Source organism: Macaca thibetana, chromosome 6 (genome assembly GCF_024542745.1).
Source record: "Macaca thibetana thibetana isolate TM-01 chromosome 6, ASM2454274v1, whole genome shotgun sequence".
Taxonomy (NCBI): Eukaryota; Metazoa; Chordata; class Mammalia; order Primates; family Cercopithecidae; genus Macaca; species Macaca thibetana.
Window position 1 is genome coordinate 1,804,455 of NC_065583.1, and position 14,567 is coordinate 1,819,021.

At 57.1% G+C, this 14,567-nt stretch overlaps 1 protein-coding gene across 1 annotated transcript in view; it reads left to right on the top strand.

Annotated features, from left to right (window-relative positions):
• The window catches only part of TBC1D9B (TBC1 domain family member 9B), a 322,522-nt gene extending 308,183 nt beyond the window's left edge, over nucleotides 1-14,339 (top strand). The window contains exons 13-23 of the mRNA XM_050794173.1: nucleotides 262-547; nucleotides 2,182-2,311; nucleotides 2,440-2,538; nucleotides 3,474-3,542; nucleotides 4,836-5,076; nucleotides 5,499-5,564; nucleotides 7,630-7,701; nucleotides 7,981-8,031; nucleotides 9,552-9,614; nucleotides 10,095-10,201; nucleotides 12,313-14,339. Of these exons, the coding sequence (XP_050650130.1) occupies nucleotides 262-547; nucleotides 2,182-2,311; nucleotides 2,440-2,538; nucleotides 3,474-3,542; nucleotides 4,836-5,076; nucleotides 5,499-5,564; nucleotides 7,630-7,701; nucleotides 7,981-8,031; nucleotides 9,552-9,614; nucleotides 10,095-10,201; nucleotides 12,313-12,993 (1,865 nt within the window). The 3' untranslated portion in view covers nucleotides 12,994-14,339. The remainder of the gene's footprint in view (nucleotides 1-261; nucleotides 548-2,181; nucleotides 2,312-2,439; nucleotides 2,539-3,473; nucleotides 3,543-4,835; nucleotides 5,077-5,498; nucleotides 5,565-7,629; nucleotides 7,702-7,980; nucleotides 8,032-9,551; nucleotides 9,615-10,094; nucleotides 10,202-12,312) is intronic.
• The last annotated feature ends 228 nt before the right edge of the window (nucleotides 14,340-14,567 follow it).

Genomic DNA, 14,567 nt, shown 5'->3' on the forward strand with positions numbered 1-14,567 from the left:
CTCAGGGAGAAATCAGTATTTCCCCCAAATAAAATTCAAGTGTAGTGGAAGAAATAGTTATTTCGCCCAGTGGTTTGGAAGTTGTAGAGAGAAGACTTGAAGGGTTTTTTCGTCCTTGTTTTCTCCCGGCACTCCAAGTCCCCTTCAGCCCTCACTGAAAAGCTGGCAATGCTGGAGTGGCCAGGGCTGGTAGGCTGCAGGCGAGGGCCCACCCAGGCCATGGGGTGGGCTCACCATCAGCCTCACTTATCCTGCCCGCAGGAGCCCTGGTGGACCAAGGCATCTTCGAAGAGCTCACAAGAGACTTCCTGCCGCAGCTCTCAGAGAAGATGCAGGACCTGGGGGTGATCTCCAGCATCTCGCTGTCCTGGTTCCTGACCCTCTTCCTCAGTGTCATGCCCTTCGAGAGCGCTGTGGTCATCGTCGACTGCTTTTTCTATGAGGGCATCAAGGTGATCCTGCAGGTGGCCCTGGCCGTCCTGGACGCCAACATGGAGCAGCTGCTGGGCTGCAGCGACGAGGGCGAGGCCATGACCATGCTGGGCAGGTGACATGCCGGGCTCCTTCTGCTAGGGGCTCGCAGCAGAACCCCTCACCAGCCATGGGCACTGTCCAGTCAGCCTCCAGTGACTGTGTCTGCGAAGTGCCAGGCCGCAGCTGGACCCGGGGGTGCTCTGGGGTCAGGAGCCGTCTCCTTTCTAGTGGGAGATGAAGCAGCGCTCAGTGATAGGTGCCAGGAGGAATAAAGCAGGAGCTGTGGGCAGAGCACGCTGGCTGGAGGGCCGCCGCTCAGATTGGGGGGTGGGGATGCTTCTCCTAGGGGCAACCCAGAGCCAAGATCCAGTGACCACAATTCCAGTTGGTGGCACAGCTGGGCATTTCATGTCCACCAGGTGGTCCTGGTCATAGCTCCCCAAGCTCAGCTGCAGTGCAGACCCCACGTCCTGGAGGGAGCAGGCCTGCCCTGGGCCCACTGGAACAGCTGGATGAGCTGATGTCCTGCTAGTCACGCCAGAGGCCCAGGGTCATCCCAGCCCCTCCACGTGCTCCTTAGTCCCCACATCCCATGCCTTGCAGATTCTGTCTGGGATCCAGTCCCTTCCCCCCTTCCCTTCAGCCTGCTGCCTCAGCCCAGGCCCACTATGCCCTTTCCCTGGGGTTCCCCTCTCAGGTCTTTCACCTGCCTGCATCCCAGGACTCTGATCAGACCTGGCCCTCCCCCTCGCCTGGGTCCTCTGTACAAAAGCACTGTCTGAGCCCCCAGCCTGGCCTTCACGCCCCGGCCCCTCCTGGCTACCCTCTGCCCTGCCCTGAGCTCTGTGCAATCCCACCCTCCTACATAGTGTATTTGTCTGACCTAGAATGCCCCCAGCCCCCGGGAACAGCCTGGGACTCTACCACTTGCCTGTGGCCAGGCCAGGTGCTGCCTGGGACTGTCTAGATCCAGCAGAGTTGTCACCTCCCTACTGTGGGCCTAAGTAGCTTTTGTTCACACTGATGTCAAGATACTCAGCCTGTGGCCGGAGTCTGGCTGGTTTTCCTGCCCCTTCCTACAAGTGGGTGGGGCCTCCTCCAGAGCAGGGGATACTATCAGGGCTATGGGCATGGGGAATCAGCTACCTCCTCCCAGCTGAGGTCAGGCTCAGCCCAGAGAGCCAGGGAGGCCATGAACTCTGCCGGGGCTAGGGCAGCTGACCGAGGTCGGGCTCCATCCCCAGGGCTGTGTCCCTGGAGAAGCTGATTCCCTGAGCTGCAGCAGGCCTCCCCATACCTGACTTTCTCCTGCGACTCAACCTTTGATCCCTGAATCTTCTTGGCCAGGGCGAGAAGGTCCCACGTCCCCAGGGTCCCGCCAAAGGGAGGAAGCTTGTCCTTCCATCTGGTTAGGGCCTGGGGTTATAAAGCATTCCTGCCCAGGGGACCCCCCCACTAAGAAAACAGCCTGGTGTCCTCAGGGTTAGTGCTCAGGCCTTGTTGGGAGCACTGCCCTGTAGAGAGCTCCCAAGCTTGCTGGGGGCCCTGCCGGGGCACACCTCTGCCCTCCTGCAGGGTGCCCAGTCCTCAGCACACTCCTTGTTAGGAGTCTGTGTAAACATTGGGTCCCTCCGCATCACCCAGCTGTGGGAAGGAGGCTCCCTCTGCCTGGGCGTGGTCTGGACTGTTGTCCTCTGCCTTTTGTAGATACCTGGATAATGTGGTCAATAAGCAGAGTGTCTCTCCTCCTATCCCACACCTCCATGCTTTGCTGACCAGCGGCGATGACCCCCCTGCAGAGGTGGACATCTTTGAGCTCCTGAAAGTGTCCTATGAGGTCAGCATCCAGTGGGGTCAGTTTGGCCAGGCCACTCCAACTGGCCTGTGGGTTGGGGTAGCTACGGGCAGGTGGCGGCCCTCTGCCCTGCAGTTGGCTCGATCTCACCAAGTCACCTCTGCCTGTAGAAATTCAGCAGCCTGAGGGCCGAGGACATCGAGCAGATGCGGTTTAAACAGAGGCTGAAAGTGATCCAGTCCTTGGAGGACACAGCCAAGAGGAGTGTGGTATGGGTGCCGGCGGGGGCTGGGCCGGGGCTGGGCCGGGGGGCAGCGGAGCCCTCTCCACAGAGCAGGGCGGGTGCAGGGCTCCACCGCACCCACTGTCTTACACTGCTTTGGTACGTACATCATGGTAGGATTCATGGGACCAGATCCAGGGGTGTAGGTGGGAATGTGGGGAGAGGTCCCAGTCACTTTTCTCTGCTGGTGGGTGAGTCACCGGGAAGCTTCTCAGATGGCTGCCACCCTGACAGCCACATGCCCTCTGGGCCGAGCCCGCCCAGCCTGGCTGTGCCATGTGTTCCCTGCCCCACTCCCAGGTGGCGGCAACATGCCATCACCCTCCACACACCCCAAATGCCATGTCTCTGCCACAAGCTTCTGTCCTCGTTTCTGGAGGGGCCAGGCCCTCCCTGCCACCCTGTACTGCAAGACCTGTTCGTGGTCTCTGCCCCCAAAGGCAGGGACTTCTTCCATTGTTTCCACACTCCCAGCCCTCCTGCAGGCTTGTGGGACACGGTAAAGACATTGGGTCACAGCACCAGAGACTGGCTGCTTCGGCCAATTAAAACAAAGGAGCACTGGCTGGCAGGTTCGAGGGCTCCTTCTACGGAGCTGGCACCAGGGTCTCCGCAGGGATCCGGATGATGGGAGGCAAATGAGCATTCCTCACCCTTCAACCTCAACTGTATGTTGAGGAGAGAGGCTCCCCCAAGCCCATCCTGGGAAGGAGCCCAGGAGTGTGAGCTGACTGGTGGGTGGGGAGTCAGGGATGGCTGTGGGCCTCGCCCTCTCCTGAAGGGTCTGCCCTTGAGTGCTGGGCCACTGAGAGGCGGTTCACACCCTTGCCTTCATCTGCTGAGGATACTCCCACGGAGTGCTGTACTTCTGTGGCAGGAGCTTGTGATCCAGCCATACACCCTGTTTCTCCTTCCTTCTAGGTCCGAGCTATACCTGTGGACATTGGTTTCTCAATTGAAGAGCTGGAGGACCTTTACATGGTGTTTAAGGTGACAGCTCAGAGCCAGGGCAGGACCCCTTCCTAGCTTCCTAGCTTCCTGCCAGAAAAGAAATAGATCCAAGAGTATCCTCTTAGAAACAGAGGATAGAGGCCGGGCGCGGTGGCTCAAGCCTGTCATCCCAGCACTTTGGGAGGCCGAGACGGGCGGATCACGAGGTCAGGAGATTGAGACCATCCTGGCTAACACGGTGAAACCCCGTCTCTACTAAAAAAATACAAAAAACTAGCCGGGCGAGGTGGCGGCGCCTGTAGTCCCAGCTACTCGGGAGGCTGAGGCAGGAGAATGGCGTGAACCCGGGAGGCGGAGCTTGCAGTGAGCTGAGATCCGGCCACTGCACTCCAGCCTGGGCGGCAGAGCGAGACTCCGTCTCAAAAAAAAAAAAAAAAAAAAAAAAAAAAAAAAAAAGAAATAGAGGATAGAAATAGAAATAGGGAATAGAATAGAAATAGAGAAATAGATCTAAGTGCATCCTCAGATGCAGTTGCCATGAACCTCATGTGGTAGAATCGAATCCTTCTTGGAGTTTAGGCAGGACCTCTTAAATGGCAAAAAATCCATTCAAGTCATCTTTCACAGAAGAGGGAATGCGTTGCCCCTGTAACTGAAAAGTCTATCAATGCAAACTTCAGACATGGCTGGATCCAGGTGCTCAAATGTGCCGTCAGGCTCCCCCACCTCTGATGTCCTCTGCACTGCTTTTCCTACAGTGCCAGGACTGTCGTCACAGCTCCAGGGCCATACTCTCCTCAGTAACTCCAGTGCGAAGATAATTTTTCTTGCTCTTGTGCTTTTAGCAAGAGACCCAGCCTTGATAGTTGGAATGACTGCCTTTCTGTTCTTGTTACCAGTTCACATCCACCTCTCCAGCTGCCTCAAGTTCTGTGCTCAAGGTGGCCACTGGACTGTGGCCCTGGTGTCACAACGGTTGAGCCAGCTCTGCCTGCCTCCTAGAGAGGTCACAGGAGCGAGAGCAAGCCTCGGGCCTCTTGTTTCCCTGGAGCCCGGCCAGGAAGGCTCAGCCCTTCTCTGGGGCCAGCAGACCAGCTCTGCCCTCTGCAGGCTGCCAAGGACTCTGTCAGCCAACCCCCTCCCCATCTGTTAACAGGGGACTGATGATACCCTGAGAGCTTTCAGGAGGTGCTGCGGTGTCTGGCCAGTGCTCACCAACCCAGGGCTCCGCAGGCTTGGATGGAGGGGGAGGGTGGACACATCACCAGCCTAGGGGTCCCCTCCACCCACAGGCTTAGCGGCTGGGCCATCTCACCAGACTGTGTCCCACAGGCCAAGCACCTGGCGAGCCAGTACTGGGGGAGCAGCCACACAGTGGCCGGCCGTCGGGACCCCAGCCTGCCCTACCTGGAGCAGTACCGGATTGATGCCAGCCAGTTCCGGGAACTCTTTGCCAGCCTGACACCCTGGGCCTGCGGCTCCCACACGCCTGTGCTGGCAGGTCGCATGTTCAGGCTCCTGGACAAAAACAAGGACTCGCTAATCAACTTCAAGGAGTTCGTGACGGGGATGAGTGAGTGCCTGCAGGGCCTACCAGGGGCTGACCCTCCCTTACCCTTTCCCAGGAAGCCTTCCAAATGCCAGCATCTCCTGTCTGTCCCCACTGCAGCCAGGAGGGGGCTGCTTGTGCCCCTGGCCCTAGATACGGGAAGAACAGTTTACCCACAGGAGCCGAGAGGGGGTCCAGCAGGAGCCTTGCCTGCTCCCCTCCCACATGCAGTCTGGGGCTGCTAGAAGCTGGTCTGCCAGCCCCAGGGAAGGGCTGAGCCTTCCCAGCAGGGCACCAGGGAGACAGGAGGCCTGGGACTCACCCCGTGACCTCTCCAGGAGGGAGCTGGGCAGCGCAGGCTGTGAAGAGGGTCCCACTCGTACCCCGTGGAAGGGGCTCTGCAGCCATCTTGCCAGCCCCAGCCCCTTCCCTGGCCTTCTCCACAGGCGGGATGTACCACGGGGACCTGACAGAGAAGCTCAAGGTGCTCTACAAGCTACACCTTCCCCCAGGTGAGAGCCTCCTGCCCACTCCCCAGCCAGGATCTCCCACTTGTCCGGAAGTTCAGCTGCAGAGGACAGGCCTCTGTGGGACTGTGGGGCCTTAAGGGGGCACAGCAGCTCCACAGGCTGGAGTTTCACATTGGAGGAGAGGGAACGGGAGCTTGAGCACCTGACAGAGGTCTAAGAGCAGGGCCTTGGCCTGGGAAAGGACATGGAGGAGAATCCCACGGGTGACCGGGCACCACTGGGAACAGAACTCCCACCGAGGAGGCAGCTGGACCCAAACCCACGAGGAGGGCCATGAGTGGAGCTTCAGGGCTGGAACCAAAACTGCTGCATTAATTTGTCAAGTTTCTTAAGGGTTTATTCCCAGAGGTTCAGCTGGAGAATCCTCACATGGCCATGAGGAGGGGCCACTTCTCTCTGGCCTCGCAGCGGTGCTGGAGCCGAGTAGGGCTGCATTGGCGACAGGCTGTCTGGGGGCTCAGCAGGGGTGGCTGCATGGACAGTGCTCCAAGGAGGGGTCATCTCCGTCATCATAGAAAGAAAGAAGGGCGAGGCAGGTGGAAATCCTGGGCCAGGCGCTCTGCTCTGGCTGGACCTGCCCCCAGGTCCCTGCTGTCGCTTGCCATCTGAGGTCAGCAGCTGCCCTCAGAACCAACCCTGGGGATTTTTAGAGTACTGGGGCTGGGCTTCACCTGAGAAGATTCTCTCCTGATTGCCTGTGATGGGGCCCAGACCTGTGATTTTTAAAGCTGACAGGCCATTGCTCTGTGCCTCCGGGGCCGAAAGGCTCTTGACACAGCTGTTCTCGTTTGTGGCTGGCTCACCAAAGAGGCTCTGGTGGGACAGACCCCACTGGGCCTAGGTCCCAGGGTTGAGAGCATGCAGGGCTACCCTGAGACTCCTGAGCCCCCTCAGCCTGCCCTGCCCTGTCCTGTCCAGACACAGAGAACACTTGGGCTCTGGTGGGCTGCGGCCCATGCCCTGCCACAGTCACCCAGGACCATGTGATCTGCAACCCTGGGTACTGCTTGGTGACTTCCAGCAAAGACTGCACTGAATGAGGCAGGCCAGCACACACGGCGCAGCACGGCCTCTGAGCTACCCAAAGAGAGAGCAGCAAGCTGCCTGTGCATGGCCGGTCTCTGTGTGCCCATAGAAGCATGAAACGCCCCCAAAGGGTCCACTGGCCAGATGGTCAATGGGACAGGAGGGCAGCTGCCATTCGCTGGACTCCTAATTGTGTTGATTGGATTTTTACCTGGGATATGTGTTTCCTTTTCAAATACAATGTAAAAGTCAGGAAAGCAGAGACTTGGGCGCGGTGGCTCACGCCTGTAATCCCAGCACTTTGGGAGGCCGAGGCGGGCGGATCATGAGGTCAGGAGATCGAGACCATCCTGGCTAATATGGTGAAACCCCGTCTCTACTAAAAAATACAAAAAATTAGCCGGGCGTGGTGGTGGGCACCTGTAGTCCCAGCTACTCTGGAGGCTGAGGCAGGAGAATGGCGTGAACCCGGGAGGCGGAGCTTGCAGTGAGCTGAGATGGTGCCACTGCACTCCAGCCTGGGCCACAGAGCAAGACTCTGTCTCAAAAAAAAAAAAAAGTCATAAAAGCAGCTGGGCACGGTAGGAGGCCCAGACAGGTGGATCACTTGAGGTCAGGAGTTGGAGACCAGCCTGGCCAACATGATGAAACCTGTCTCTACTAAAAATACAAAAATTAGCTGGGCATGGTGGTACGCACTTGTAGTCCCAGCTACTTGGGAGGCTGAGACAGGAGAATCACTTGAACCCAGGACGCGGAGGTTGCAGTGAGCCAAGATCATGTGACTGCAGTGCAACCTGAGCGATAAAGTAAGACTTCTTTTCAAAAAAAAAAAAGGAAAGTAACAAATAACCAATCATCACCATCAAAACTATTACTGGGCACTGTAATGGGCAGGTGGTAGGACTGGCCAGGCTTGTGGGCGGGGAAAGCAAGCCTCTGCCCAGGGCTGGAGGGAACTAACTTTGAGGGGATCTCCTTGTTTCCTCCTGCCCTCACTCTGCCTTCTCTCCGGGCACAGCTCTGAGCCCAGAGGAAGCCGAGTCAGCCCTGGAGGCAGCCCATTATTTCACAGAGGACAGCTCCTCAGAAGGTGAGTGGCCACTGGACCTGACATGCCCAGCCAGCACCCTGCAGCCACCGCAGCCTTCCTGCGGGGCTCGGGCAGTGGCCAGCAGTCCCACCTGGGCTCAGGGAGCAGGCTGCATGGGGTTCTCCCCAGGGGACCATGGGCTGGGCCCTGCCATGCTGGCGGGGGCTGGGGCCGCCCCCTGTGGATGTCCTCACTCCTGTTTCTCTTGTGTCTCTGTCTTCCTGGACCTTGGCTCCTCCCCCCTCTGCCCCTCTGCCTCTCCTCTGCTGTCCCTTCCAGCATCTCCTCTGGCCTCAGATCTGGATCTTTTCCTGCCCTGGGAGGCTCAAGGTCAGTCCCTGGAAGGCAGGGGCGCCCCCTGTACCTCCTGACACTCTCCTGCACTATCAGGAACCCTGGAAGCTCTTTGTCCCAGGGACCCCTCTGGGACTTCATCCTGTGGGGGATGAGTCCTGAGAAGGACCCAGAGCGAAGCCGCTCCTCTGCACCGCCTCCATGTCTGCTGTGGGTGGGGAGTAAATAAGGCCCCCACACTAGGCACCAAGCAGGCCCCGGGCATGACCTCTGCAGCCACATGTTAGAGAGATTCTGTCTTCATGTGAGTAGAAGAATACAAAATGCTATCGGAGCGTGTGAAAGACAGCGTGGCTGAGTGGAGGCTAGAAAGAAAAGTGGATGCTTTCCTAGGAAAAATCTTCATGCTCCACATCACTTTTTTTGTTAAGGAAAAACATGCATATTGAGTGCCTGTTAGAAGTCATCCCTGTGCTATGTTTAAAGCCTGTTGGGACCATCTGATCCCAGGTGATGGGACCATTCTAGGCCCTGGGCTTGGGCAGTCAAGCTGGTGACATGCAGCACACTTGCAAAACTGACCATAATGCCACCTGGTGATTTCATGTGGGGGATAATGCACACCAAGGAACTGACTCAGAAAACCAAAAATAGTGTGTACCAAGATGCCCATGGCAGTCCTGGTGACAGTGGCAGAGGCTGACTTGAGCTTGAGGACCTTGATTTCAAGGACAGAAACTACAGAAGCAGGTACACCTTCTGTTGTACGTGGAACCAGCAGGCCACTCTAGGCTTGTCCCACATGCTTCTGGGAGCGGCATGGTGGTGCAGAGCCCTGGCCTCAGACCGCACATGGCTCCCAGGAAGCAGGGCTTCCATTCCAGGGTGAGATGTCTGAGCCCAGGGAGGTGTGCCCTTCACTGCCACCACACAGCCAGCAAGAGCAGCTCAGAACTGGGTGCTGCCAACGTGCCTGAGGTGCCCCCACCAGCCACACTGCCTCTGGGGAACAGCTCCAGGAGAGCTGGTCGGCTGCTTCCCTCCTCAGGTGCATGTTCCCACACAGGGAGTATAGTGTGCGCCAACTCCAGCAAGTGTAGTCCTCCCCGAAACGCTGCACTGAGCACAGGAGCTGTGCACAGACAACTCCTCTAACAGGCACAGCAGGCACTGGTGGAAGGCGTCACTAGGATTCCCCTGAGTTCTAGCAGGAACTATAGAATTCATTAGTCCTCAGACTGGTCTGTAGCCCGCATCATTGTTCACTTCAAAACTAGCATGTTGAGACTTGTATTCATTTGGAAAAGAGGAAGTGAGCGTTTGGCGGCTTTTGTTTTAACCCGACCAAGTGCGGGAATGCTCAGGCCCTTGCTGTGGTGCCTTAGGGCGGGGCGGGGCGGGCCAGGCAGGAGGCATGGCATGGGGGACCTGCCCCCAGGGCCTGGCCTGGGGCAGGCTGTACAGAAACACAGACTACATCTCTCAAGGACCCCAGGAGCTTGCAGTCCCAACAGCAGAATGTTCTCCATGTTCTTTTTATTTTTGCGTTTGTCCAGAAGCACTACCACAGGAAGAGCAAGAAGGAAGTAGCGGTGAGGATGTCCAGGAAAAGAGAGGAGGTACAGGCCATTCTCTGCTGCTGTTCTTAGAGACCCCAGCGTGGAGGCACTCTTGCTGGCTGGTCTTTTCCCCAGTCACTGCCAGGGAGCCCCCTACCCTGGGAGATGGCGGATGCGTCCCCTGATCAGGGAGCAGGCCTCAGGGTGCACAGGAGGCTCTGCGCTCTCCACCAGCCCCGCGGGCACCCAGCCAGCCCCACCCTCTTGCCAGCTTCTCTCCAGCTGCCCTGGGACTCCTCATCCGAGGAAGGACAGTGTGGACCACTGTCACCAGCTTCGGTCCAACCACTTCAGCAATTTAGGGGAAACCTGTGGCTGTTGTGGGTTGTTTTCCCATGACCGCCTTCCCAAATGCCAGGGTGTTTTGTAACAGGCTCCGGTAGCTCCATGCGGAAGACGCCCGCCCTCCTCTTCCTGCTGTCAGCCCCCAGCCCTCTCTCTCACATGACGAAGACGTATCTCTTTCCTCCTAACCCACAGAGGAGAAGGGGACCAGCTCTCCGGACTATCGGCACTACCTTCGAATGTGGGCCAAGGAGAAAGAGGCTCAGAAGGAGACGATTAAGGATCTTCCCAAGATGAACCAGGTAGGCTCCATCAGAGCCCACAATAGACATTTCTGGAGAGTTCTGACCAAGACTGGGCCCTCATATCACAGCACCCACAATGCAGCATCTCCTGGTGGGTGGGAAGGCTCCTCCCTGCCTCTAGAGCCCGTTAGTCCTAGTTGCCAGTCAGTGATGGTTCCAGAAAGACAGGAGGCCAGTTGCTCCAGGGCCTTGTACAGGGGCATGTTTCCGTGGTGACCGCTGTCCAGATTGAGGGAGCGTCCGTGAACCAGGAGCCAGAGGCTCGTAGGCTACCTTTGACAAGAATGCGTTCCACGCCCTGCACCCTCCCAGCGCTGCCCAGGGCTCTGCACACGCAGGCTCACATGCACCCTCCACACCCACTCTTCATTCACTGGTCTCGCAGGTCAGGAGCGTGGTGTCTTGCCAAGGGTCTCACAGCCAGAAAATGGGAGACCCCAGCTTCAAACTGCAAGTGTTGAGCCAAAGGCAAGTCCGGAGCACCAGCCTGACCATGGCCCTTGGGCCAGACCCACAGCCTAGCTGTGCCTAGTAGGAGACCCTGCAGTCTGACCAGTCCCCCGGCAGTCCTGGACAGTGGGCACCACGTGTGATGAGGATTCTTCCCATTCTTTTTTTTTTTTTTTTTTTTTTTTTGAGACGGAGTCTCGCTCTGCCGCCCAGGCTGGAGTGCAGTGGCCGGATCTCAGCTCACTGCAAGCTCCGCCTCCCGGGTTCACGCCATTCTCCTGCCTCAGCCTCCCGAGTAGCTGGGACTACAGGCGCCCGCCACCGCGCCCGGCTAGTCTTTTGTATTTTTTTTTTTTTTTTTTTTTTTTTTTTTTTGAGACGGAGTCTCACGTTGTTGCCCAGGCTGGAGTGCAGTGGCGTGATCTCGGCTCACTGCAAGCTCCGCCTCCTGGGTTCACGCCATTCTCCTGCCTCAGCCTCCTGAGTAGCTAGGACTACAGGCGCCCGCCACCGCGCCCGGCTAAATTTTTTTTGTATTTTTAGTAGAGACGGGGTTTCACTGTGGTCTCGATCTCCTGACCTTGTGATCCGCCCGCCTCGGCCTCCCAAAGTGCTGGGATTACAGGCTTGAGCCACCGCGCCCGGCCTCTTCCCATTCTTGAGCCAGGGGACCTAGATGTGTGGCTTAAGGACCTAGCACCCACCCTCGTCAGGACCCCCCTCCCCAGCTGACCCAGGCTGTACTTTCCTCACCATCACCTTCTAAAGAGCTTCATTTGGCCGGGCGCAGTGGCTCAAGCCTGTAATCCCAGCACTTTGGGAGGCCGAGACGGGCGGATCACGAGGTCAGGAGATGGAGATCATCCTGGCTAACACGGTGAAACCCCGTCTCTACTAAAAAAATTAAAAAAACTAGCCAGGTGAGGTGGCGGGCGTCTGTAGTCCCAGCTACTCGGGAGGCTGAGGCAGGAGAATGGCGTGAACCCAGGAGGCAGAACTTGCAGTGAGCCGAGGTCCAGCCACTGCACTCCAGCCTGGGCGACAGAGCGAGACTCTGTCTCAAGAAAAAATAAAAAATAGGCCGGGCGCGGTGGCTCACGCCTGTAATCCCAGCTCTCAGGAAGGCAGAGGCGGGAGGATAGCTTGAGCCCAGGAGTTCGAGACCTGCCTGGGTAATATAGCGAGACCCCGTTCTCCACAAAAAGGAAAAAAAAAAGGAAAAAAGAAAATAAATAAAGAGCTTCATTCAAGGGCTGAGTTGAGGTTGCTTCTGATTAAAGCCAAAGGTGATTCTAAAACACAACGGAGAAGTCCTTGTACTGACTGGATTTAGAGTCGTGGTAGAAATCCATCTCCCTGTGCCAACAGAACAGACCTAGAAACAGGGAGGCTCCAGGTCAGACCGGCACGCTCTACGTGCTGAGAAAGGCAGCTAGAGGGGAAAGCCTTTTGAAGAGCTGTGTGGCCTTGGTCGAGCCACTCTCCCTCTCTGAGCCTGTGTCCTGATCTATGAGATGGACTGATGAGGCTCGTGGAGATGATTAACAAGACGGCAGCCAACATCCTTAGGCTGTCCCTTGTCATCAGTTTGGCTAATATGGACCCCGTCTGACTGGTCTTTTACCATCTCCCTGTTCTTCTGTTTTTCTCCTTAAAAGGAGCAGTTCATTGAGCTGTGCAAGACGCTTTACAACATGTTCAGTGAAGACCCCATGGAGCAGGACCTGTACCACGCCATCGCCACCGTGGCCAGCCTCCTGCTCCGCATCGGAGAGGTGGGGAAGAAGTTCTCGGCCCGCACAGGCAGGAAGCCCAGGGACTGTGCCACTGAGGAGGACGAGCCACCAGCACCCGGACCCCATCAGGACGCAGCCAGGGAGCTTCAGCCCCCAGCTGCAGGAGACCCCCAAGCCAAAGCCGGCGGAGACACACACCTCGGGAAAGCCCCACAGGAGAGCCAGGTGGTGGTGGAGGGGGGCAGCGGCGAGGGACAGGGCTCACCCTCCCAGCTGCTGTCTGACGATGAAACCAAAGACGACATGTCCATGTCCTCATACTCGGTGGTCAGCACGGGCTCCCTGCAGTGTGAAGACCTCACAGACGACACGGTGCTGGTGGGAGGGGAGGCCTGCAGCCCCACAGCCCGCATCGGGGGCACTGTTGACACCGACTGGTGCATCTCCTTCGAGCAGATCCTGGCCTCCATTCTGACGGAGTCCGTGCTGGTGAACTTCTTTGAGAAGAGAGTGGACATTGGACTCAAGATCAAGGACCAGAAGAAAGTGGAGAGACAGTTCAGCACCGCCAGTGACCATGAGCAGCCCGGAGCTTCCAGCTGAGGCCTGCAGCAGTGAGGCCTGGCCCGAGGTGTCATTGGTGGAACTGGCCTCATCTCCTGCCTTTCCTCCCTTTTCAGTTTCTCTTGAAAGGTGTGCCCCTCCTGCTCTCCCAGGAGCAGTGAGTTGTGAATGGAAAGAAGGCTGGTGCAGACCCAGCTGCCTTAGACAGATTCCCTGGGCCTGCATCTCCTGGCGCCGGCTGCTTCTGGGCCCAGGAAGAGGCTGTGGCTCCCACCTTCCTTACACCCGCTGGGAGCACGCCTTGCACCAGCTGCACACGCTTAGTGTTAGAGGCTCTCAGATCTGCCCTTGCTTGCCTCATACCTCCGTGCCCGCACTGTGGCCAGGCCAGCTGAGTCCCTCCATCCGTGGATGCTCTCCTGCAGCTGTGTGGTGCAGGGGTCATTCCTGCCGCTTGGCACCAGGTGGGGGGCATGTGCTTGTTGGGCAGCAAAGTGATGGAACCCTCAGGTGCCCTCCGGGAGCCTGAACCTCCTGACTGAGGAACATGGACAGACCACGTTTACTGCACAGAGTGGTCGCTGCGCTTAGGCGTGGCCGTACACACGTTCTCAGCTCATCATCCTTTCCAGTAACTTTAAAAGCACATCCCTCAGGTCCTGATATATTTCCCTGGATTCATTTCACTTGGCTAGAGATTACACTGTGCTCAATGCCTTAATAAATCCCTGAAAGAAAGAAAACCCACACTGTGTGCAATGCCTTGCTGTGGCCCCAACCACTGCTTAGGCCTCCCAACTTCTCCCCAGGCCAAGTACAGGGCCCTGGCTGCGTTCTGGAAGTTCAAGACACCTAGTCCTCTGCAGGGGGTGGAAGAGTGCAAGGCCTGCCAGGTCAGATGGAGAAGCAGAACCTGTTGGTGCAGGCAGGGCAGGTCCTGACCAACCTGCATCAGGGGATGCCCTGAGCTCCACAGGTCTGTGGGCAGGGGTCATGGGTCCTGGTGAAGGAAGTGCATCCTCAGGCCTGGGCTGTAGCAAGCTGTCTGCCCTTGGGTTCAAGAACCAGACTGTGGAGCCACAGGTGACCAGAGGGGGCCCCGGGGCTGAGCCACAAGGATACCCTCACTTTGCAGGAGGAGCTGAAACTGACCGGTGTCCAGTGTTTGCCCCCACATGGGGCTACTCTTGCTTCTACTAAAAGATATAGCAGTTACCCCCTTATCCACGGGGGATACAGTCCCAGACCCCCAGTGGATGCCTAAAACCACAGATAACAAACCTTATATATACTGTTTTTTCCTATACATACATACCTGTGACTAAGTTTATGAATTAGGCACCTTAAGAGATTAACAATAATAAAATGTAACGGTTATACTGTAATGAAAGTTGTAAATGTGGTCTGTCTCACAATATCTTCTTGTACTGTGTACTCATCTCTTCCAGGTGGCTGTTGACTCAGGGTAACTAAAGCTGCAGAAGGTGAAACTCAAGAGGTACTATTGTATATCTCTGTGGCTGCTGGTTTTGTTTTAATTAAGTAGCTTTGCTTTTTTTTTTTTTTTTTTTTTTTTTTTAAAGACCGACTCTTGCTCTGTTGCCCAGCCTGGA